Source organism: Dipodomys ordii, unplaced genomic scaffold, assembly GCF_000151885.1.
Source record: "Dipodomys ordii isolate 6190 unplaced genomic scaffold, Dord_2.0 Scaffold46, whole genome shotgun sequence".
Classification (NCBI taxonomy): Eukaryota; Metazoa; Chordata; class Mammalia; order Rodentia; family Heteromyidae; genus Dipodomys; species Dipodomys ordii.
In genome coordinates, this window is record NW_012267262.1 from 12,814,210 (window position 1) to 12,838,821 (window position 24,612).

Sequence of the window (24,612 nt, forward strand, 5' to 3'; positions counted from 1 at the left end):
AGTAACATTTATAAAGCTGTGATTTAACTACTTTCATAGCCTTGAATATTTCTAAAGTAGAAAAAAAAAGAATGTAAGGAACAGATATTTAGTTGTCAAAGGAGCTTGAAAATCCCTGTTTTGAGGGATTTATTTAGACAACCAAAGAAAAATCTCGGGTATTGTACTGGACATATCCAACAAGCTATATAACCCTTTTCTCACTCCAATAGGTTTTAGGTATGCGTAAGGATTAGGGGTTGAGTAATGCAGGAATGTTCTGGTAGAAAAAAGAATAGAGTCTAATAATATTTTATGGAATAGGATTCAGTGCCAGTCTTCATTAGCTTCTAATAGTGTATCTTAAGAAGAAAGCTACTTAAAAACCATGGAATTAGCAAACCTATGACAAAAGGTAGTGATTCAGGGACATGAATTACTAGGGGATAGTTGAGAATCCATGTAATGGAACTTGACACACCAAAGACATTAACCATACTTGCAAAAGTTCTGGCTGGTGACCTATGAACTTCACTATTGCAATTTCTAGAAGAAATTTTGCTTTACAACAGAAGTCCTATATTGTGCTAGCCCATCACTGTCTTCACTGCCAACACCCAGGAGTGGTTGGGTACCCATAAAAGTAGTGATAGACGGAGCCCGGAGCTATTGAGTGTTTGCATATGCACGTGTGTGCTGGCTACCTTTTAAGTCAAACTTTGAGCTATATAAAAGCTTATGTTTGAGACTATTTTACCCCTTGTTTGTAATCACATTCAGGAATTTTCTTTTTTATTATATTTTTATTATCTTTAAGTAGGTGTACAAAGGAGTTAACATTCAACAAATAAGTTTATGAGTACAACCATCTTGACCGATGTCACTCCGTTCATCATTCTCCCTTATCCCTCCATATTCAGGGATGTTCTGACTTTATTACTGCCAGGAGATAGTGGCTTAGTGTTAGCTAAAACTTCAGATTTTCAGCTTTACCCTTTTCCCCCCACCCTTTGAACTGCCAGTTAACTTCAGAAATTGTTTGGCCAATACAAAGGTAAAATGAGACCAGTAAGTGTCATATGCTGTTACCAAATCACCCACATCATTTTCTAAAATACAGCCAATTTCCCAAGTCACTAAATTAATTTGGATTGGCAAGTTTGTAGCCTCTTATCATTCCCCTGATGAACCCTCCATGTTCTGTGCGTTGTTAGAGAGGAAAATGTCAGTGGCTTTCTGATGTTTCCCTACAGATGCCTGATGGAAGTTCATCCCATTCATTTTCATCTTTTTTAAACAGTGGCTGAAAGTTCAGGCCTGTCTTAAACTATTAATATTTATGTAACACCAAACTGTTTAGAATAGTTTCTTTTCCACTGAATTATTCTTTAGAAGTGATCCTAGCAATTTTAGATGGTCCTAGACATCACCACGTTCTGGGACAGTAGTATAGGGACATGCTCGTCATCCCAGCTTTCATGATGGGCAAATCCATTGCTGAGATGTTTCTGGTGAACATCATTGTAGTCTATGTGACCCATCCAGGAAGTCACCCAGCTATGTGGAGAGTGTCACAAGCTGCTATCCAATATACTTCCTTTTCCAAGCCTACTGAAGCTGAGAGATTATATTTTGAGCCAACAGTTCTCTCCCGTGGGGTATGTGAGGTCAGAGACTAATAAGATAAGGGTAATTCTGAGAAGTCACCTAGTTTATTGCTAACTTTGTGCTTCTCTGGCTACATGATTTTGAGTAAATGAAACTTTTAGTTCCTGACTTTCCCATATAAAAAAGTTAAAGGACTGGAATATTCGATTTCAGCCTCCTTTTAGAATATCAATTAGCTTTTCTCCTGGTTAGCTTCCATCTCTACCTCCTTTTTCCATGTGTCTAGGCCTTTGAAGTAGAAAGAGATATAATATATTTTTGTGTGTGAGAAATGGACACTTATGGCTCATGATTGACATTCTCCTCACAGCCGGGGCCAGTCCTAGTAGTCCCACAGAAGAAACAGCTACCCAGAAAGAACAGTGGTTTGTGAGCAGATGGCACAGGGAATCTGCCCAAACACCAAGAGAAGACTCTCAGGCAACAGCAGAGACAACTGGTAATGGCTGTCTTAACAGGCAAACACAGGTGGAAACTTTCTTTTGAGTTAAATGTTGGGCATTGAGGACACTGAACAGAAGGACATTGGAGGAATTTTGATAAGATACTGGGTTTCTGAATAAATTGTGTTCCAGTGGACACAGAAGCAAACTTTAAATGCTCCTGACAAAGCATCTGACCAAGAATGGCTATAATCACTTAAAAGAAACAGGGAACATGGCCTCTGAGTGAATCACTCTCACATGTAGTTGTGGAGCATCTCAGATCCAGTAAGATTGTAACAAGTCTCACCAGATCAGATCTTGTAAAAAAAAAAAAAGTTCTCTTTGTTTTGTAAAAGCATTTGCTATATAATGCAAGCCTACCTTTACAAACACAAGGTTTGTAAAAAAAGAATTCTGTCAGAACTTTAATGCTTAAAAAATAGGTCTGGGCAGTATGCAAACAATGTTATTATTCGGAATTGTGTCTATGTCAGTTTGGTAAATTTTTCTTGAGTATATAGTTATTTTTTCAGATTTGTAGACAAGTCTCCTCTTCTACTTTAGAGTTGTGAGACTGTAGATATTGGACCTAACTCTAGTCATCATCTCTAAGAGATAACAGTTGATAACTTGTCTTTGCAAGTTCCTATGCATGATCCTTTTGCCTTGTGGTATAAAAAATCGGATACTCTTTGCTTTGTGGTGAACCTCAATTCTATATTTTTCTTGGTATCACTGGGACATATTTTCACGTTTTCATTTGCACTACAGATTTCAATGTATAGTGTCTTCCCAGTGCATGGCAACTTCTTGGTGAATTTCTATAGAACAAAGCATTTGGTGATTGGCTATGTGGTATGATTCTTGGTAGGGGAATACTATTGTAATATTTTCTTCCTACACTTCTCCAATGGCACAGAATGAAGCAAAGGCTCAAGCTACATTCTCATGTCATTATGCCCTAAAATAAATCTCCTTGGTGAAGGTAATGATTCTCATCTATTTCATTCATGCTTTTGTGATGGCATCTACTATCATGTTTATCATCTGGGAAGTTATTACTTGATTTCTTCTGTAAATCACTAATTGCCTACTGTGTATTTTGCTGGGATGTGGTTGTATCAGAGTGATATCATGTATTTGGGCTCTTGTACTTCTTTAGGGGATTGTGGCAGCAGGGTCAAGAGTTACTTCTTCATCTGTCCTTCAGGTTCATCTCTGTCCACTGCAGCATTTACTATTGCTTTGCATCTTCTAATTCCCATGCTGATTGCCAAGAAAATGAGCATAAGTGAACCCCAAACTGCTAAAATACGTGTCATTTTATGCAAGTTCTTTGCCCTCAATACCAGGAAGTTAGTATCATTATCTTGTACACAGAATAATTTTTAAAATATCAGTGTATCTATGCCTGGATAAATGTCAATTAACACTTTGATAATTGCTTGAACTGCGCTATTACAACAGCCTCAGCCCACAACAGCCATCCAAGCGAAAGAATGACCACACAGAGTCAAGAGTACAGTTCCCAGACTGACTTCTACAACTCAGTCTCAGACCCCATGGGACCTGGTCACCAAACAGAAGGAAGGATGGGTAATAGCCTCTGAAGTTTATCTATTTATTTCTTAATGTCATGGTTTCAGAATCAACTAAGTGACTATTTTTCTTAGAAATATACCCATAGTTTTAGACCAATTTATTTTTCTAAAGAACATAGAGTTCCTTCAAAACTTAACTTTCTTGAAAGAGGGAGAAAAATCTTGCCATTTAGAAGTAATATGTTACATTGATTTAGGATTTAGGCCATTCCGTCCTTTAATGAATGTTTGAGAATTTAATAGGGGACAACTTTTACATGAGATGAAACTATTATTTAGGTTGTTTTTTTTTTAAATAGCCTTTGTTCTTATTTACTTATAAGCAATCAGGACAGTGAAGGAGAGAGAAAAACTTTACCTATAGTTAGCCAAGAATGGAAAATAGGACCACTGAATTTATTTGCATACCTTTTATATTTAAGAGGAATTTTTCCTTTATTATATCAGGTAATAATTTACCTGAGAGAAACTTTAAGAACTAGTAGAGTTGGTGTCTGCATTAATAAGTTTAAAAATCCAGGCTTCTTACTTTACTTATGAGCGGATTTTCTTCATCTTTTTTAACAAGATGTTCGGATCCTAGAAATGTAACAATTTGAAAAAGGAAAATAAAAATAACCAATATAGATCTGAGTTTTCAGTTATATTGAATATATTATTTAGATTTAAATTGCCAAGCATATATATAACACAAATTTTAGTAAATGAGTCCAAAGAACACAATGACTTTGCCTCTTAGTGTTGAATAACTACAAAATTATACCCCAGAGGAATCCAACATTTTCTATACTGTCATTTATTTAGAATTCTCCATTTTACACAAATGTTAGTGCCCAGATAACTCTTAACTTCTGCTACTATGCAAGGAATTTTGGAAACAACAAGGCTGTATAATTCATAGTCTATGTTCTTAGAAAACTTAAAAGGTAGAAGAAAACATTCAACATGGAAGTAAACCTAACAATGTGAGTCAGTAGTTATTATGAAAGTAATGTTGCCAATAATTTAGTATTGATAACCCTAAAGAAATTTACTGCACCCTGCATCTTTCAGAGACCACTAGAGAAAGATGATGGGAACTAATTTTTGGAAAGTAGGAAAGATCTACATAGTCAAAGGAAGGAAATGGGAGGAAGGTTCTCTACAAAAGTCTGTAAGGAAGACCTCAAGGGAAGAAAAGTTAAGTCATGAATATGTCAGAGTGAATATATCCAATTATCATATAGGAAAATGAGTTTGAACGACTGGGTTATTCAAGTGGTACATGTAGACACAATACATATTTTTATGCATATAGCTTCTAAAGCCATGATGATGTCCATGGTAGAAAACCAAGACAGTTAAAATCAAAACAAAAAAAAAACACAAAACAAACCCTCAGAATCAACATTAAGTTTGTATATTAAGGAAGAGATGGATGATACAATTGGCTTCAACTATAGAATGACACAATAGTTTTCAAAGGTCTCCTGTCAAAGAAAGATGAAATGCAAGACATTTCCTGGTGGAACACTTATCTGGAGTTGTGTTCTGTGTTAGCTGGCCTTTCTTCTTGGATAGAGTCAGCCACACATTGTTGTCCTAAAGAAATCTTGGTTCTCTTTGATTATACAAAGGCTGCAGTGAAGATTTGGGTGCCCAATGTCCCAGTGCTTTATGTTGGGGTCATTTGAGGCTGAGAAAGTCTCCCCAGAGGCAGTAGTGAAATGGGTGGTTCTAAATCATGGAGCCAAAAATATTGATGGTACTTATGAACTGTTTGGCCTCTATTTCACTTAAGACTTGTTATTTCAGCAGAATAGATCTGCGATAACTATTAAAAACAGCATTTCTAAATACTTCATTGAGATTTCCTCACCAGTCAACACCCCACATGTTAAATTCCAGAGATACACATCATCCTTGTATTTATGAGAAGAATAAGTCAGTAGCAGCTACTGCTTCTTATTTCTTGCCCCTAGGCACTTCCTGTGGCCACCATCTAGGTAGAATTGGATTGGTGGCTTTGTGTTTTTATTTACATGTCATTTGGGAAGAAAAAAGGACTAACTGAAGGAAGAGGGTTATTAAAAATGTCATTGTTTTCTTAGTGAGTAAGAGATGGCAAGAGGTGCACTCTTATTTTCCATGTGTCAGACTGTAGCTAGAAGAAAGTCCCTATGTATTGAAGGGGACAAGTCACAGATAGATTGTGTTTCTGTCTCTCTGTAAGGTTTGGGACTCCTGTTGTGTGCTTGTGTGGCATCCACCTAGACTTAGCAGAAGCAAACAAAAACCAGCCCTTTAAATGAAAGTTAGTTACCTACTCCAACTAGCTTGAAAAAATAATCGATCCCAGTCTAAAGATATACTTTAGTATCTGCTCTTTTTCCCACTCATGCCAAGTTTGAACATAAAAATAACTTGGCTCTAGAATCTCACTGACCCCCAGGTGATGGCTCAGGAAATGAAGCAATAACGCTAATTTAATTCCTTCAGATATGGTTTCCAGTCATAATGCAACACTTCAGCCTACTGCAGATCCAAACCCAGATTTGGTGAAAGACTTGGACAGGACAGGACCTGTTTCCATGACAACTCGTAAGGATAATGACACCGCTCCTTTGTTGACCTGTACCCCTGCTTCAGGTCTTCCTCACATTGGCTGACGTTTTTTGGTGATGGGATGCTGCATTCTTTTACTGGGTGACTTAGCTGTCTTCATTGTCCATACTTCTTTTGGGGTTCTTTAAATTGAACTTCACTTTCATTCTTGGTGTCATACATATTAAATGCATTTATGGGGGACTGAAAAAAGATGTGGAATTCCATTTGATTTTCTTTCTCTAAGCAGTCATGTCAATGTTACTGAAGACCACAGCAAAGCTAACCATTTTTCTGTTTAAACTGATCCTCTTTTTTATACCTACCCTCCCTCCAGTCAAGTCACAAGAACAAATGCTTTTTGGTTCTCAAAAGACTTTGGAAGAAGCAGATAATCATAGGCAGTAGTAAAGCCAAATTAGCCTACAGAGGAGGAGCAAAGCACATTGTTAACAACTAACACAAAGTAGTGAGATACTCAAACCAAAAAGTGAATCTTGATCAATGTCTCCTTCCATCACTAAACATCTGATAGAAAGTGATGTGAAATCTCTAGTAAACTTAATTTCCACCATGTGTGCAAAGATATCCTAGTGATCAGGCTGAATTCATTTATAATTTCTTGGCAGAATATGAAAGAAATCCAGAATGAAGAGGGCCTAATTTCACTGCTGCTACACATAATGGGCAGAGTCCTTTATAGAAACCCTTTAGGCAAAGGAAAAAGTCAGCAAGAATGTGTTGTGAGCAATGCAAACAGCACAGTGTTAAGCATCAAAGGAGAGGTAAATAACCCATGAATGGCTTCTGCCAGTGAAAGCCATGTATTTCCATTTTATGTTACTGGAAGCTTTTGTTCTGACTTTGGGGTAGGGATTTGATGAAGGTTTCTCTCCTGATTATGATACTTATTTGGTGGTGGATATGGTTTATGGGTGTGTTTTATGGAGTGCTTGCACCTGCAACTCAAAGGTCAGTATCATTCTTGGAAGAACACAAAAGAAATGAACTCAAAACAGTCAACATGATTTCAAATATGGGCAATGATTCAACCTCAAATTGATATATATCACTAAGGGCCTTGTATCTATCCAGGCAAGCATCTCCTTGGTGCAGCCATGAGAAGCTCTTATCGTAGATGAGATGGTTAAAACAAAAACAAAACAAAAAACAAAAAAAACTAATGGTAGAATAAAATGATAACTTAAACTTAATAGTCTTTAGAAAACACTCATGTATTTCCTTGTAAAATTTTCATTTGAGTTGCTGGAGCAGGTAGTCTAGATGGCTTTCTTCCTCTTTTGTGGTGACAGGAGGACTACTATAATGTTACTTTCCTTACAAGTTCACTTCTTTCCCTGTGGTTAGGTGTTGTGTTGATAGGAAAACTAAAGACCAAACTTTCCTTTTCCATGTGTTTACTACAAACTCTGGTTTTACTGAGTTGTCTGGGAACGATGCTACAATGTGGTCATGATGGTTCAGGGGTTCAGGGTGGATGAAGTTTGGCTCTGATTTCTCCTTGGCACTGGTTATGGTGACAGACAAAGGGGCCAATCAGGAGCAAACAGAATTCTTGTGCATATTTCTACCAAATCCCATTCTCCTATGCATTTCTCCATCTGACACACATCAGCCAGATCTTCCTTGTTAGCAGAGAACAGAGACTTATATCATGGCTCCAAATTAACATGGATTTATCCCTCATTGAAACAGAGCAAAGTCATTCTCAGAATTTCTCGACACCATCTGGAGATCTGCAAGATGAGAACGATCACCCAACAGCTTCTACTCCGACACCTAGCAGTAAGGATTATAAAGCCTTGCTCATTTCAGCTATTATTAAAAATCAAGAGATTATGCATGCTTTCTGTGGAATCTTTAGTGCAGTATCTTTTGCAGTATCTTTGGGCTGATATGTCAGCTGTCTGTTGTACTGCAACTTTTAATCAAGTGGTGTGTCTGGTGGTGGTCTCTGATTTTTCTCTGCTTTGTAGACTTCTTAGAAGCCATCCTACATTAATTGTAAACTCTATTTCTTAATCTTGAAGATCATATTTCTTAAGCTCTAGAACTGGAAGCTTCATTTAAAAACAATGGAGTTTTTACATGTATCTGTAATTGCTGTAAACACTGGGTTGTATTTCTCTTGTTGTATTGCTTGCATTGACAATATTATTTTTCCATTTGTTCTCTGGACCGTAACTCCATGTACAGGTAACTAAGAAGCAGTGCTCTCTTGGCAAAGCAAAGAATAAGTTGATAGCTACAGGTCTTTGAAATCTTGCATTTGCTATTCTAATTTCAGGAAACGGAATTTATGCTTTTTAATCCAATGGTGTGTTTCCTCCATATCACCCAATGTTGGATGTATTGTGAAACCACTGGTGATTTTCTAGTATCTGAGTTGACTTCAAGGTCACAGTTGTAGTAACCTTGAAGACATCTCACCTTAGTGACACCAGCAGGCACTGTCTTCTGGATAGTAGGATCAACAAAATCTCTTGTGTTAAGTGCTGTCCAGGTGGTGTCTATTGCAAAATATTCCTTTTATTCAACACAGAGTGAGACATTTTAGTTACTTTGTTCTTGGACAACATGTGGAGAGCTTTTGTGGCAAAGGCACATTCTGATGATAAACACATAGTAGATGGGTTTATCACTGATTCCACCTCCACACAGATAGAAACAATAGCAGAGGTGGAAGAAGAGGTGAAAATCTTCCTGAAGACTCAACTACTCCACTGGAAGGTTATACCACTCCTTATCCACACACAATGGAAAACAGGACCCTCAGCACAGTGACCCCTACTCAGACTGGGGCCTTGGAAGAAACTGAAGTTACTGTTGTCGCAGAGCCCTTACCAGGTAATTTAACCATGGGCCATCTGGTTCACATTGTTACATGGGCTATTTTCTATAAAGATTGTGATTAGATTACTCCATAGTACAGGAGGTTTTCATCACCATGCATCAATTCTAGTACTAGTAGACTTGGATTTATTTAAGATGAAACAATAACTTTCCATTGGTTACTGTACTTCTCACTTACTTTTGTGACTTGGTTGTTCTGGTAGTTTCTTTTGTCTTAATCCTTATTCTGTAATCTATTAAGTTGAAGTTCAACTATCTGAACTGATATTTTTGTGGCTCAAAAGAGTTATTATATATTAGCATTTTCATTTGCTTCAACTAATAGGTGCTGCTTATTTGGTACTTTTTTAATCCAACATGCAAATAATTTTCATTGCCCTCGAATTAATCTTTTGCTGGTGGTGGATTGATCAATCTCACTTTTGGGGGTGAGCTGGTAACTAATTTCTAGTTATGTGGTAGTTAAAACTTCAGAATTTAATCTATTATTAATGAATAAGAACTATCTCTTTTATTTTAAGAGATGACTTGCTTAAGTTTATTCCACTGGTGACTCACCTTCTTAGATAAGCAGTTCTCTCTGCTTGTTCTTTTCTTTGTTTTTCCATTTGTATTGAGAAACTAGCCCTGATAAAGGGGAGCTGAACAGAGATCAGTCTTGCTGAGAAAGTGGAAACTGATGCTCTCTTCCTGGTACTATTTATTCAAGTGTTTATTACCATTCAACCACATATCAAATATTCATTTTTGAAAGTATACTTTTATAGCAGAGACCCTCCCTGACCAATCAATAAAGAAGTTCATATATGTGATATACATATATATATATATATACATATATATTTATATCTGTATATAACTGAGAATAGTTGTGAGTCTCATTAACACTGGAATGTCAGTACTGGCTTGTCTCTTTTGGGCTGCCTTCAATAACCAGTTTAGAAAAAGTACTGACCTCAACAGAACAGACAAGACAAAGCCCCCTTTCACTCCTTAGTGTTTGTTTTTGGTTATTTTTTTTAAAAACTTAGTATGGCTCTGCTCAACCCTATTAAAAACTCCAAGTATCACTGTTAGTTGGCTTATGAAAGAATGAATCTTAAGAGTGCTCTTGGCAAAATAAGGCCTGTTGTGCAACCTAATGGATTTCAGTTGGAAATGGCAATTTTAATAGTTGCTGTATCCTAGATGGCTTACAGTTCTCCATTATTAGCAAATAAAATGCTTATTACAGAATTAGTGTTCATGAACGCTTCTATAGAGAGAGAAGCAAGGTGGTAGTAGGATAGATTTTTTTTCTATGCTTCCGTATGAATTTAGTGTTTAGGAAATGATCTTTTTCTCATCCTTGGTTCCTTCCAAACTCAGATGAGCATCTTTCTGCCTCTGTACTTTTCTCAATCTCTATATTCAATGTTAAAAACTAAATCATATAAAATCGTGGTGGCAATGTTGGTGGTGGGTTTGGTAATTGGTGATGGTGCTTTGGGAACTCTCAATGGGGCATTCTAGCAACTGCTACTTTCTGTTCTAACCATCAGCTAAGCAACAAAAGCAATCTAGCTCTTTACTATAATTATGAGAGCAGTTACCAGTGATGTGTCTTCACCTGTCCTAATTAGGGAAATGATGATCAGGTGATGATCACCTGACTGTGTATTTTTTTTTAAATAGATGCTTTCACAGTAACTTTACAAAACCTCATTCTGGAGGATGGGGGATATGATTTGTTTGGTTTTTGTTTTTGTTTTTTTTTTTTCGGTCCTGGGGCTCTGTCCCTGAGCTTGTTTGCTCCAGGCTAGCACTCTATCACTTGAGCCACAGCTCTACTTCCAACTTTTTTTTGGGTCATTAATTGGAGATTTTCCTGCCCAGGCTGGCTTCAAATCATGACCCTACTATCTCAGCCTCCTGAATAGCTAGGATTACAGGCATGAGCCACTGACATCCAGCAGTGTATTTGTTTAATTTGTTTTTAAAGCTCCAGTATACTTTGAAAACTGGTTTGTGAGCAAGAGCAGAGGCCGGGGGTTTTCATATGCTGAATCCAGCATTTCACTTTTGGGTTTAGATTTTATCAATGAATGAGTTGGTTTCAACCCAGTGCATCCTGGTGGTGAGTATTTGAGAAGATGGGATTATATTAACTTGTTGAAAATAAAGACTCAACTTTTGGAAAATATGCACTGGAATTTATTCTAAGACCAACATGCCTGTTATTCACATGCTAGCATTTTACCAGACCTTTTTCACTTATTTTAAGCTTTTAAGCTTTTTATTTTTTGTTTGTTTTACTTTTTTGTTTGTGGTAGTGTTGTTTGTTATTGGGCTTGAACTCTGGGCCTGGGTGCTGTCCCTCAGCTCTGCAGCTCAAGGCTAGCACTCTACCACTTGAGCCACAGCACCATTTCCAGTTTTCTGGTGGTTTATTAGAGATAAGAGTCTCACAGACTTTCTTGCCCGGGCTGGCTTTGAACCATGATCCTACTATCTCAGTCTCCTGAATAGCTAGGATTACAGGTGTGAGTGTCCGGTGGTCTCTACCTTATTTAAACACATATTCTTTTATTTCAGAACAATTTCCTGCCTCAGAGAAATCTCTATAAATATCTCACGTCCTAATCCAGAGTACACTTATTTCCAGTAATCACACATTTCATATTCTAATTCTTCTTAAATTTTTTTTTTGGCAGTACTTGGATTTGAACTGAAGTCTTTGCATATACGAAGCAGGTGCTTTACCACATGAACCAGACCCAAGCACTTCTGCTGGTTTTTTTTCTTTTAGTTATTTGTCAAGTAGAGTCTTATGTTTTTGCCTGGCCTGACTTGGCCTGGATTGTGTTTCTCCTGATTATATCTCCTCTAACTACCTGGGATGATAGTTATATACTACCATACCCAGCTTTTCCTGTTGAGATGATGTCTCACTAATTTTCTTTTTGGCCTATGCTATCCCCAAACCACAATCTTCCTGATTTCTACTTTTTGTGTCTCTGAGATTATAAGTATGACCCACCAGGGTTAGTTTATAATCCAATTCTTATGGTCTTTACTAACTTTATTAATCTAGTTCTGACCTCAACCCTGCAAAGATATTACAGTATTTGTAGTAGCATATTCTTTGCCACAGTACTTGGATTTCTGTGGTCATCCTTAATGGCTTTTGCTGACCAGTTTCCTTCATTCTGATGAAAAGCTCTAGCCCATTCATTCATCGGTGGACTAAACAATGCATAGCAATTAAAATGGACTTATTCCAGTTTCTTTTTGCCATCATTTTTTTGGTTACATTTATTTAACAGCAAATGCTTGGTGAGGGGCTTTATGAAGGAAATGGAGACAGCACGTGAGTAGAGACACAGAGTACTGACCTTCCTTCACCACTCATTACAGGAGATGAGGATGTCGTGGACTCTAGCGGGAGGTCCCACACCACGCACGGATCTGAATCAGACGGTGAGTTTGGAACTGCTCTGTCCTTTCCTGTTACAGTCGTTAAACCTGACGACTACTAATGAAGCATGAGTCAGTATCTCTAGAGAAGTAGTTGGTGCTTCCTTTGCCTGTATTACAATCCCAGGGAGGGTTTATTGAATCACGTTGCTGGGTCCCACCCCAGAAGGTTCTGATTCGGTAGGTCTGGGGTAGAGTCCAGAGATGTGACTTTCTAATAAATACCCTAATAATGTTGGACCACTGGGACAGGGACTCCATTTTGTGAACTACTGCTCTGGAGAAAAAATAGAAAAAAAAATCTCCTCTCTAAAAGGATCAGGAAGAATTCAAGCAGGGCTTTCCATTTACTATTGCCGTACTCTAAACTGGCTAAGAACAGGGGTTTTGAAATAAGAACCCTTGTGTTTTGATCTCACTTCCTTTACATGTAAACTGAACAAGATGTTAAATGAGGCTAAGATTTCTGAGCTAATAAACTTGGGATAATAATTGTCATACAGCATTGTTAAAGACTAGATGATAGACTATGTGCACAGTTCTTAACATAATCCCTGGGCCATGATACAATAGCTAAGAGAATTTGCCTCATGTCAGCAGCTTTAGTCAAAGCACTTTACGTGGATTAAGGTGGAGTGCATGAAACTGCTAGTTCTGTAGCATTTTCAGGTAATTCAGAGTTCATCCAATAAGAACTCATTGAATTATCCTACACAGACTGTGATATATTTAAGTAGTACTGTAGTCACCCCCAACATTACAGACGAGGAAACAAAGACTTGGAGAGGGCTCAAGACTCAAATGGGGCTCCATGCCAAACTGACATGAGCAGTGAGTGGTGGAGCCAGTTTCTCAATAAGAGAGACCTGTTGAGATCTCTCATTGATTGCTTCCCACAAGCATGGTCTAGAGAAAACATTCCATAATGATCATAAACATTGCCAGGATTACATTATTAAATAGACTTGCTGGCCTTGCTTGACTCAGCTCACACTCCTGGATATGTTTCTCCAAACTTTCTGAAAAAGTTTGACATGAAATATATTTGCTTCTGATCTCTCATGCTGGGGATAATGACCATAGTCTCCAGAGCATCACAAATCCAGTAACCCCATACCAACCAACCAATCATTCAAGCCATCTATTATCATCCTTCCCTACATGTATAAGTTTGGGCATATTTAAAATCTGAAGACAGATGTGACATAATAACCCTTTCCATGAGAACACTAAGATGTAGGGTTCAATAGAAATGCTCCTAAAATCTAAATGGAGGCTCAGGCTCACTGGAGTCCTATGATAGGACACTTGGCCTTTCTTATCTTCAGTTTCCTTATTAGTTAAAAGTCCAGATTACCTGTCTGAGGTCCTTCCTACAGCACTTGCAAGGAAAACAGCTATCAGGAATGTGATTTTGAAAACACTAGGGAGTTACTGCTAAAAAGATACAGTGTCTAAAACCAGGAGACCTCAGCTACTCTAAGCACGGGCTTTGGATCAGCAGCAGGGATATCACACAGGAACTTGTTGGAAATGCAGAATCATCGATGAACCCAGATATCCTGAGTGAGAAGCTGCATTCTAGCCAAGTCTCTCCTCCCCCACATGGTTTGTAGACAGATTAAGGCTTGAGAAGCTCTGTCCTCCATGGTTTTCCTCACACTGAAGCCCAATGAACTCCATGTACACATCTTAGGTTGGACCTCATCTCCCAATGACATTGCCTAGTGCCCCTCCCTGTCTGCAAAATTTACTTTCCTGACTTGTTCTTCTGCTGGATCTGTGGACGTCTGGAGAGGGGTTTGGGGTGGGATTAAGAGGGAAGTGGATAGGGAGTGGGGAGTGTCTGCTCTCTCCTGTCTACTCTCTTCAGCTTTTGCCAAAAGTGAGAATCAGGTGGGTAGGCATTGATCTCTTTTGTTTGGCTCCTGTGCAGGTGTCTATTGTTCAAAAGGGAGGTTTCATCTTGTACACACACCCAGCTCTTTCCTTGCTGGGAGCACTTTTTTTTTTTGAAAATCAAACTAAGGAGATTATGATCTATTAATGGTCTCCCTTTCAAGTATCAAAGGCTCTTATGACTCAGGAAAGAGAGAGAGAAGGAGAGAAAGAGAAGACCTGTGAGAGTGATTGTAACTCTTAGGTGGTTTCCAAGCCAAAGATCTCCAGTTTAGATGGCCAATATCCATGACTTGTGCAGGCAAAAACCTGCCAATAACCAAGGACCCTCGGAAGAAGGTGAAGACAGTTCCTTAGACTCCTCCAAGGTTTATGAGGTGAAAGATTAGTTAAAATGGAGTGGGGAATTTTAAAACAGTCAGACTCATGGTAAGAAATAGTTTGCCCTATTTTGAGATTGAACAATAAGATCAAATAGTATAAACAGGAGTGAAATAACTGTTGTAACCAAGATTCCAGGGGTCACAGTGCAGAACCCACCATTTGACTCTCCAAGGAAAGCTTTAATCAGTTGACCACCCCAAAACACATGTGTCTCTTCCATGACCTTCATGTTTTCCAGTTTCCTAGGGGAGAGAAAGGATCATGTGGAGGATTTTTTTTTTTTTGGTCCGGTCGTGGGGCCTGAACTCTGGGCCTGGGCGCTGTCCCTCAGCTCTTCAGCTCAAGGCTAGTGCTCTACCACTTGAGCCACAGCGCCACTTCCGGCTTTTTTCTTTTTGCTTATGTGGTGCTGAGGAATCGAACCCAGGGCCTCATGCATGCAAGGCAAGCACTTTTCCACTGAGCCACCTTCCCAGCCCATGTGGGGATATTTTTAATCTTTGTTCTCAAGTAGTGGAAGAAGCATTAAAAAACAAACATAGCTAGTGAGAGAAAAAGAGAGAGAGAGAGGGGAAGGGAGGGATTTTCAATTTAAGTCTCTTAGCAAGATTCTCTTAAAACACGCTATCTTCCTTATTCTGATAAGCCATGGATGGTTTTGTCTTGTCTTGTAATACTTCCTTCTAGTTTGGGTCTTTTTGTTTATTTATTATTATTATTTTTCCTGTCAGAAAAAAATACAATATGAAAAATATAATAAAGTAGGGCAATTAAAAAATTAATGTTCCTGTTGACTTTATGTGGATATGAGATGTGATTTTTAGATGCACTTTGGACTTTCTGCAGCATAGGATTGCTTTAGGGATCACACGAAGACACTGATTTTATAGATTTGGAGCAGTCTAAGACTTTTGGGTTGCTAGCAAGCTCCCAGGGAAAGTCTGTGTTGCTGGTCTATGGACCACACTTACCTAAACTAAACATAAAGGATAATACTATAAAATGATGGGTTCTATTAGCTACTATTTTATAAGTGAGAAAGCTGAGACTTAGACAGGTAACTTGATTCAGTACTCATTGCTACCAACAGGCAGAGTTAGACCTGGGACCCAGGACTGACCAACTCTAGAATCAAGACATTTGCTCCTGAAAATTCTCTTGTTCCCTGATACAACATAGCATTCCCAGTGCTCATTTTAATCACACTGAGCTTTGTAAGAAGAGGGCAGAGGTGCTATCTGTTACTTAATACTTTACAAATGCCTATGGCTTGCATCTATGAATAGCTTTTCAGTGATGTAGAGTAGATGGTGGTAGATGGAGAGTGGGCTGGTATGCAGCTTTGGAAGGAACACCTGGCTGTGCATTCCAAACCTGAACTAAGAGATCTTGTTATTTGCCTTAGGACCCTCGAGTGGGAGTCAAGAAGGTGGAGTGAACACAACCTCTGGTCCTATAAGGAAGCCCCAAATTCCAGGTGAGTTTCAAAGTGTGAAATCAAAAAAAGGTTTATTTAAGCTGAGTTTCTCAGAACATTCCAGAAAGGATCAGAAGAGACCCGATCAAATGCACCTTCTCTACCCCTTGAGTCTAAATGGCTCCCTTTTGCAAGTTTAAGGAATTGTTGTACATGGTCTCAAGATAGGAAAGAGTAAAACTGAATGCCCATTTAGTCCCTGACCTGTTTTAAAGAAGGACTGTGTTACTTACTAAAACTTCCGCCCCATATGAGTAAGCATCCAGAGGACTCCATGTGGCCCTCGGAGTGTCCACAAATGATACATAATTATTACAGAGATTTTTCTTGAAAGTACAACTAAACATTTGGAAATATAAATTTGTTATTATCTATCTCACCATCCAGAAACACTGTGCTACCATTTTGAAACACACACACACACACACAAACACACACACACACACACACACACACACACATGCATGCACAACTTTTAGACGTAACATATGTTTTTAAAAAAATGGGAATATCCCATGCATCCTGTTTGATCAACCTTGCCTGCAGGTTGGCCACAGCTTTCCATATCATTCCATACTTTCTTTTGAGCTGTAGTATTTAATACGATAGAGATACCCTAATTTATCTAATCAGTCTTTTACCATGGAATATTAGGTGGTCTTCAACTTTTATTGCTATAAATAAAACATCCTCACAGCTAATTTTGAGGTTCTATGTATATTAAAACATAGAGCAGATATAGGAAAGGAATGCTTCTTTCAAGAGAAGCATAAATTTCTTTTAATTTATTTAATAATACCAAAGGCATCTACAAGTCTCCACAAGTCATCCAGCACAATTTTGGAACCACATTTCTCCTGGCAGTACTTGAAAATCCTGATCGATGATAAAAGATTTACACAAGAAGCTGTTGGACAAATACCCACAGCAAAAGTGCTCTTTTAGATTGCTCTACCTATTGGCTCGACTTTTTAGTCAAGTCTCTTGTGGTGCTGACTGTGGCTCAAAGGCGGAGCCGGTCAGTTGTACAGCTGTACTCTGCTTTTACAAAGTCTATGTTGGAAGCTCACACATGTCCTTTGGCTCTGTCACACCAGAGTGGCTCATCATCCTGGCATCCCTCCTGGCCCTGGCTTTGATTCTTGCTGTTTGCATTGCCGTCAACAGTCGACGAAGGTAAGAGGAGCCCCCTTGGGGCCTTTAACTTTGAAGGGAATCATGTAACAGGTTTATAGCTGTAATTCTCAGTGTGGCTCCTACAAGCAGCAGCCATAGCACTAAGGAACTTATCAGATATGTGTTGTCTCAAACTTGACCCTAAACCTCCTGTATCCAAGTCTGTATTTTAACAAGGCCCCAAGGATTTGTTAAAAACAAAAATAAACAAAACAAACAAAAACAAAAACAAAAAAAAAACCTTCTCTACCTCATTCTTTAGAGATGGGCAACATCTATGATTTTTTTAGACCCTTACTTTAAAGTACTGGTTAAACCTCATTGTTCTTAACTTTTTCAGAGTTACTCTCTATTAAGACTCTACCTGACAAGGTGAGGGAATGTCTCACCTGGAAGGCACATAAAGTATAAACCCATTCATTGATTCATTAAATAAATATTTACTGATTGCTTTCATGACTCACAAAATTTTGTATAAAGACTCAAGTCATCATCCTCTTTCGCCTGAGGCCCATGGATCCTTCTAGAGGCCTTACCAGAAGCAAGCATTGGTTCTGTGTTTTGTTTGTTGTCATGACAGTATTCTTGATTCTCTGGAAGCTGTGGTTGAAAGAATTCATGTTGTATCTTTGCAAAAGCTTCCTCACAGGGAGCTATAGAAAAATGAAGAACTTTCCTTAGGAAAGTGGATAAAGACAGCTTTCTAGAACTATCAAGAAGGCTGTTTTCATCTCTTTAAAAGCCCCCCACTCCATCTCTCCCTACCTCAACCAAGGCTCATCATTTAATAGTTACTTCTGTGACTAAATATAACTCATTGAGCCGTGACCAGGCTCTAGAAGCAATTGTTCATGGAGACAAGTGAAAGGAAATAGAAATTCTAGCAACGGAAGAAATGAATGTTAACTAGAGTACTCCTACAGAGGTTCCTAGTCCAGAGACTTAGATGGATTATTATTCTCTGACCATGTGCACAGTAACTATTTGTAAATGTCTCTGAAGATTACTTCTTATAAGATTAGAGTTTTTGTTTCCAAGTAAGGGCACCTTTACTGTTTCTCGGAATCATCTCACAAGCCAGAAAATGCCCCTGGTTAGGAGAAATCTAGAGAGAATTATGGACCCTTTGTTGTTTCGTTTGAAAGCAACAAACAATGAATTCCAGCACTGGGCCCAGCTGCTGCAGTCTTCTGTAATGATCTGTCAAAATCAAATAATGCTGTTTGTATGCTGGTCCTTGGTAATAAAAATGCTATATTAAGTTCAAATAGCTATGGTACTATCTCTGCCTTTTAGAGCATAATAAGAAAATATCAATCATGATTGTTAATCACATAAAGAACAAAAACTAGAGACCTCCTCTGGGCTTCTAAGGACTAAGTAGAAAGAGATTTTTTTTTCTAGTTGAATTTAAATAACGTGACTTTGGGAAGCCCTTACAAAGAGTCTTTGTATTTTCCTCTGCTTCCTTGTTTTCCCTTGGATTACTTTTGCTCAATTAAATGTGAACCTCCTGTTGTTTAAAGTCAGCACTGTTCTAGGTCCTAGTGTATGTCACTTCTGCACATATAGTTAGTCTATGAGCTTCACACATGCCACCATGAAAACATTGGCGCCTGTGTTTTGGCGCAGGCAAGCTCTCTGGAAGCATCTCAGCTGTCCCCAAGAGAAGTTGGAGCCCGTACATTGTGGCTGCTTAGCTCCCACATCGCTCCTTGTCTCCTCAGCAACAAAGAAGGGGCCTCCTGGCCTCCCTCCACCTCTTCCCAAGATCATCAGTTACCCTAGCAACAGGCAAACAGAGACAGGCAGGATCCAGCACTGGGAGTACCTCACCAGGAAAGTAGCTGTTTGGACGCCATAAATTACTGTGTCCTGATTTGATAATTGAAAACAGATTTGCCAAGCAGCTAAAGGGTGGTTAATGGCTGCACAGTCCCCTCTATGGGTACTGTGTTCCTAAAGCTGACAGCCCATTACTAATCCTCTTAGAGGATTGGAGACTTTCTGCTCTGAACCTTCCATTTAACAGAGATTCAGGATCCTATGTGCATCAAAGAAAGTTTGGTTGAAAATGAGGCCTCCAAAAGGGATTCATTTATTCAGCAAACTGCTCTGCCTACCAGGGTTGGCAGGGAAGTAGAGAGGAAAAAAGAATACAAAGCTGTCCCTTCCCTAAAAGGATCTTGAGGTTTAGTGGCAGGGTTATGCCTGCTACATTCCATTCAGTCAGCTACCGTTTATTGAGGACAGCCTCGGTACCTGCCATTGGAATTAAGCTGATGCTGATGCTGATATGAGGCTGAATCCAGGGCTTCCATGATGAAGGGCTCTGCGAGTCTCCACAGCCTAAAGATGCAGTGTTTCTTCAGTGTTTCCTACCCTTGTCATAATCCACAATAGCGTTCCTTGATGTGCTTGGTGAAACCAGACTCCTTGAATTACAGCTTCCCAATACAAACTGTACTCAATTTATTCTCCTTAACAGTACATTGTTCTGGAAGTCAATTGGTTGGTAGATCCTGGATGAAGCCCAAGAGAAGCAGCCTTCAGATGCCTTCTCCTTGGAAACTATCTAATATGTCTGGTTAGGAGAAAAGATAGTAGGACCTTGTCAGAAAAGGCTTCAGAACATCAGAATGATTTAAGGATGGCTGTGTAGAACAGAAGCCTTTCCCTGTGTCATTTTCATGGATCCATTCAAGGCTCCTGAGTACTCAGAATGTGGCCTGTTCCACTAACAAAGTAAAATTTCCTGCTTGTTCTTTTTTTCAAAAAAAAATTCTTTTATAGTTCAAGGCCTCTTGTTTGCTAGGCAAGTGCTGTACCATTTGAGCCAGACCCCCAGCCCATGAGAAAGTAAATTTTTTTGCCAGTCCTGGGGCTTGAACTCAGGTCCTGGGCACTGTCTCTGAGCTTCTTTTGCTCAAGGCTAGTATACTACCACTTGAGCCATAGCACCACTTCTGGCTTTTTCTGTGTATGTGGTACTGAGGAATCGAACCTAGGTCTTCATGCATGATTGGCAGGCACTGTACTGCTAAGCCACATTCCCAGCCCTGAGAAGTGAATTTTCAGTTGCACTGATTTTACTTTTCAGTTTAGTAAGTTTAAATCTCCACATGTGGCTGGTGACTCCTCTCTTATATGGCACAACTCTAAAACACTATAAAATAAATCCCCTAATAATCTTTAAGGATTACATCAAATTGGTTGCAAAGTTCCAAAAATTTCACCATGCCTTAAAAGTGTATTGTATAGATTTAGACTCCATGTAGCCTGCCCACTCTCTCCTGATGAAGTCCCAGTCTAGTTCTTTATATTCTGTGTGATCAGCTGATTCCTAAGGGAAGAGGAACAAGGGCAGGACTTGGTTCCATGAGGATCTCTAGTCTTTGGAATCAGAAAATCTAAGTCAGGATTTTAGTGGTGAGAAAGTAGAAGTGCAGCTTTGGTCCTTCTACTGTCAGGTTCCTGGATAAAAGGGTTGGGATGAATGTGAGAAGCCTCTTCAGCTCTTATTCCTTCTTCATTCCTATAACTAAGAAAAAGGCACCAATCAGAACTTGTTCTTTTAAGAGTCCTTACCAGGCTGGAATGTAGCTCAGTGGCAGTGTTTGCAGAGCAAATGCAACATCCTGGGTTCCATCCAGTACTAAAATAAGAAAAGAAAAAAAAAAGTTCTTAGCAAATGCCTACAGCACTCAATAGTGGATAGTTATTGATAAGAACAGTTGTATTCACTTGAAAGAACACAGATAATGGAGACATAGAAATCCAAAGGGAAATGGGGTAACCCAGAGGTCAAGTGCAATAATCCTACATCCTACAGGTCTAGTGTTCTCCACTTGCAAAATCAGCTTCATTTAGCTTAATAACATTAATCCCCACCTCACTGCATGCACAGACATATTTTTATGCTTACAAATCACTTTTCCATAATCTTTCATCCCACGTCTCAACCACTCCAGTGGGTAGGCTAATAGGTATTACTTTAATTAGGCAACTTTCCTCCAAAGAACACATCTGAGATGCTGGAATAATATGAGCAGTATTCTACTTCAAGCCTTTTTCGTCACTGGCATAGTGTATCTCACAAGGCAAGTGGAGACAATCAGAGGAAACCAGTGAAGTCCATAGCATGGACTTTACACACACACACACACACACACACACACACACACACACACACACACGTGTTTATAATCTATTATATATAAATATATTTGCACACATAAATATGTAAGCATAAATATATCAATGAGTGTGTCTGTGTGTGTATATATATCTGTATCTATCTATATATATATATGCATGTATATATAATGTGCATGCGTGCACCAGTACTAGGACCTGAGCACTGTCCTTTAGCCTGTTGTGCTCAAGGCTGGCACTCTACCACTTTTAGCCACAGCTCTACTTCCAGCCTTTTGCTGCTTAAAGATAAGAATCTCAGGGATTGGGAATGTGGCTTACTGGTAAAGTGCTTGCCTAGCATGCATGAAGCCCTGGGTTTGATTCCTCAGTACCACATAAACAGAAAAGGCCAGAATTGGTGCTGTGACTCAAGTGGTAGAGTGCTAGCCTTGAGCACAGAGAGAGGCTCAGGGACAGTGCCCAGGCTCTTAAGTTCAAGCCCCAGGACTGACAAAAGAAAGAAAGAAAGCAATAAAGTAATAAAAAAAAGATACAAATCTCACAGATTTTTTTTCCTCTCAGGCTGGCTTTGAACTCTGTTCCTCAGATTTCAGCCTTCTGAATAGCTAGGATTACAGGTGTGTGCCCAGTGCAGCCAGTACTTCTTAATGCTTGTTATCTTCCAGATACTGTTCTAAATGTTTGTCCAAGACCTTAGTTCCCTAGCCCACATTATTCATAATTTCACCTAATAGTAATAATACTCATTTATTAAGGTCTAAGCTCTGTTTCAAGGGCTTTTCACCATGCTATGAGACCGATACCTTTCTTTCTTTCTTTCTTTTTTTTAAAACTGGTCTTGAGCCTTGGACTCTGGGCCTGGGCCTTGTCCCTAAGCTCCTTTTGCTCAAGGCTAGTGCTGTTCTACCACTTGAACTACAGCAGCATTTCTGGCTTTTTCTGTGATTAATTGGTGATAGGAGTCTCAGGGACTTTCCTTCCCTGAGCTGGCTTGAACCGTGATCCTCAGATCTCAGCCTCCTGAGTATCTACGATTATAAGCATGAACCCCCAGCACCAGGCTTGAGACGGATACTCCTAGTAGCCCAATTTTACCAGTACGAAAATTGCATGTCAGAGAAGTAAAATGAGTTGTTCTAGGTCACACAGCTGTAAGGTCTCAAAATCAAACTTTACAAGGTGAAGTCTCTGCTCTTGTCCATGCACCCTGCCATCTGTTTATGGAGGCTTCATCAATATTTACAGCATATATAAATTTACTCCATAATTGAAGCATCTTTTCTTCTACCTTTCCCCCAACCTATGCCAGAGGATACAGGATCTACCTCCTGTTGAGGCTGTGTAATTTCTACTTCCCCAAACAAGAGCTTAAAGTTTATTGCTTTGGCAATCCTACAGGGAATGGCCCATGAGCGTGAATAATAGACGCTTTGTCTATACGACTCCAAATATCCAGCGGCAAAGTGAACAATTCCAACTTCAAACTGTTTCCAAGCCTCCAGATGGTCCACAGCATTGCTAGAGTTGGACAGTGCCTTCCTGGGCATTTGGTCATAGAGCTCTACATCTGAATTTTAACTCTGTCATTTTTTTTTTGGGGGGGGGGTCCGGTCGTGGGTCCTGAACTCTGGGCCTGGGCGCTGTCCCTCAGCTCTTCAGCTCAAGGCTAGCATTCTACCACTTGAGCCACAGTGCCACTTCCGGCTTTTTTCTTTTTGCTTATGTGGTGCTGAGGAATTGAACCCAGGACCTCAAGCATGCAAGGCAAGCGCTCTACCACTGAGCCACCTTCCCAGCCCCTAACTCTGTCATTCTTATCTCCTGTGTGACCTCAATTTCTCTGGGCCTCAGTTTCCATTATTGTAAAATGGAATAATAGCTTCCCTGTAGGATTATTGTGAAGATTGTCAGCTTCAGGATTATTTATACAGTGTCTAGAATTCAGGAAGTGGTTAACAAATGCTGGTCCACATTCTATCTTCTGCAGCTCACTTGTAGTTGTTAAGTTGTATGACTTTGCTTCCCATTCAGTGTAATCTAATTGCTATGTATGCAGTAGTGGTCATGTTATAGGAAATAGGAAGTATTGTGTCAGGTTGGAAGAATCAAGCAAACACTATTCTATCAATATTCAAGATAAGACCAAAGTCATGCTCCATTTTGGAAGACCTTTGAATCTTGAATAATGTTACCAAGAAACCTTGAAGCAACAGTGACTAGGCTGTGTTACATTGTTAGGCTCCTATATCAAAGCTGTACAAAAGTTTACCAATGTTATGGAAAAATCAATATGGCTTTCCCCTTCCAGAACAATGTTGTTTTATTCTTTTCTGTCTGTGTGGGAATAATACTGACAAAAGTGTTGACTAAGAGAGGAAGTTGTGGGACTTTGTTGAATACACATATCAGAATGATTTACAATCCTCATGGTGAATGGTTTATCTCAGTCTTCAGAAACTGCCAAAGTGCTTACAAGAAGCAAATATTTCTACTTCTAGTATGGTAGAAAGAGAATGAGAAGCTGGGAGTCTGACAGACCAGGGTTTCAATCTTGACTTTTTTTTATTGCTTGTTCAATGACTTAAGAGTATTATTGAATTTTCTAATGCCCAAGATCTTTTCATTTGTAATAAGGACATAATATCAGCACTGGATTCCCAGAGTTGTGATTACTGACTCTTGAACTTGATCGTGTGCCTTCTGAGGACCTCAGATCTTGGGTGTTACCCCGAGAGGTTTCTGATTCAATTGGTCTGGAGTGGGGCTGAAAATTCACATTTCTTTTTTTTTTTTTTTTGGTCGGTCATGGGGCTTGAACTCTGGGCCTGGGCGCTGTCCCTCAGCTCTTCAGCTCAAGGCGAGCGCTCTACCACTTGAGCTACCACGCCACTTCCGGTTTTCTGGTGGTTTATTGGAGATAGGAGTCTCACGG

General features: G+C 39.2%; 1 protein-coding gene across 7 annotated transcripts in view; it reads left to right on the plus strand.

Moving 5' to 3' along the window:
* Positions 1–24,612, plus strand: part of Cd44 (CD44 molecule (Indian blood group)) — an 85,308-nt gene that overhangs the window by 59,178 nt on the left and 1,518 nt on the right. For 3 of the 7 annotated variants that reach the window (XM_013019631.1, XM_013019625.1, XM_013019626.1), the window contains 8 exons: positions 1,958–2,086; positions 3,540–3,668; positions 6,152–6,253; positions 7,973–8,062; positions 8,939–9,124; positions 12,527–12,589; positions 16,275–16,346; positions 17,444–17,522. In XM_013019631.1, the coding sequence (XP_012875085.1) occupies positions 1,958–2,086; positions 3,540–3,668; positions 6,152–6,253; positions 7,973–8,062; positions 8,939–9,124; positions 12,527–12,589; positions 16,275–16,346; positions 17,444–17,522 (850 nt within the window). The remainder of the gene's footprint in view (positions 1–1,957; positions 2,087–3,539; positions 3,669–6,151; positions 6,254–7,972; positions 8,063–8,938; positions 9,125–12,526; positions 12,590–16,274; positions 16,347–17,443; positions 17,523–24,612) is intronic. The other 4 variants (XM_013019628.1, XM_013019629.1, XM_013019627.1 and 1 more) reach the window with 3 other exon arrangements.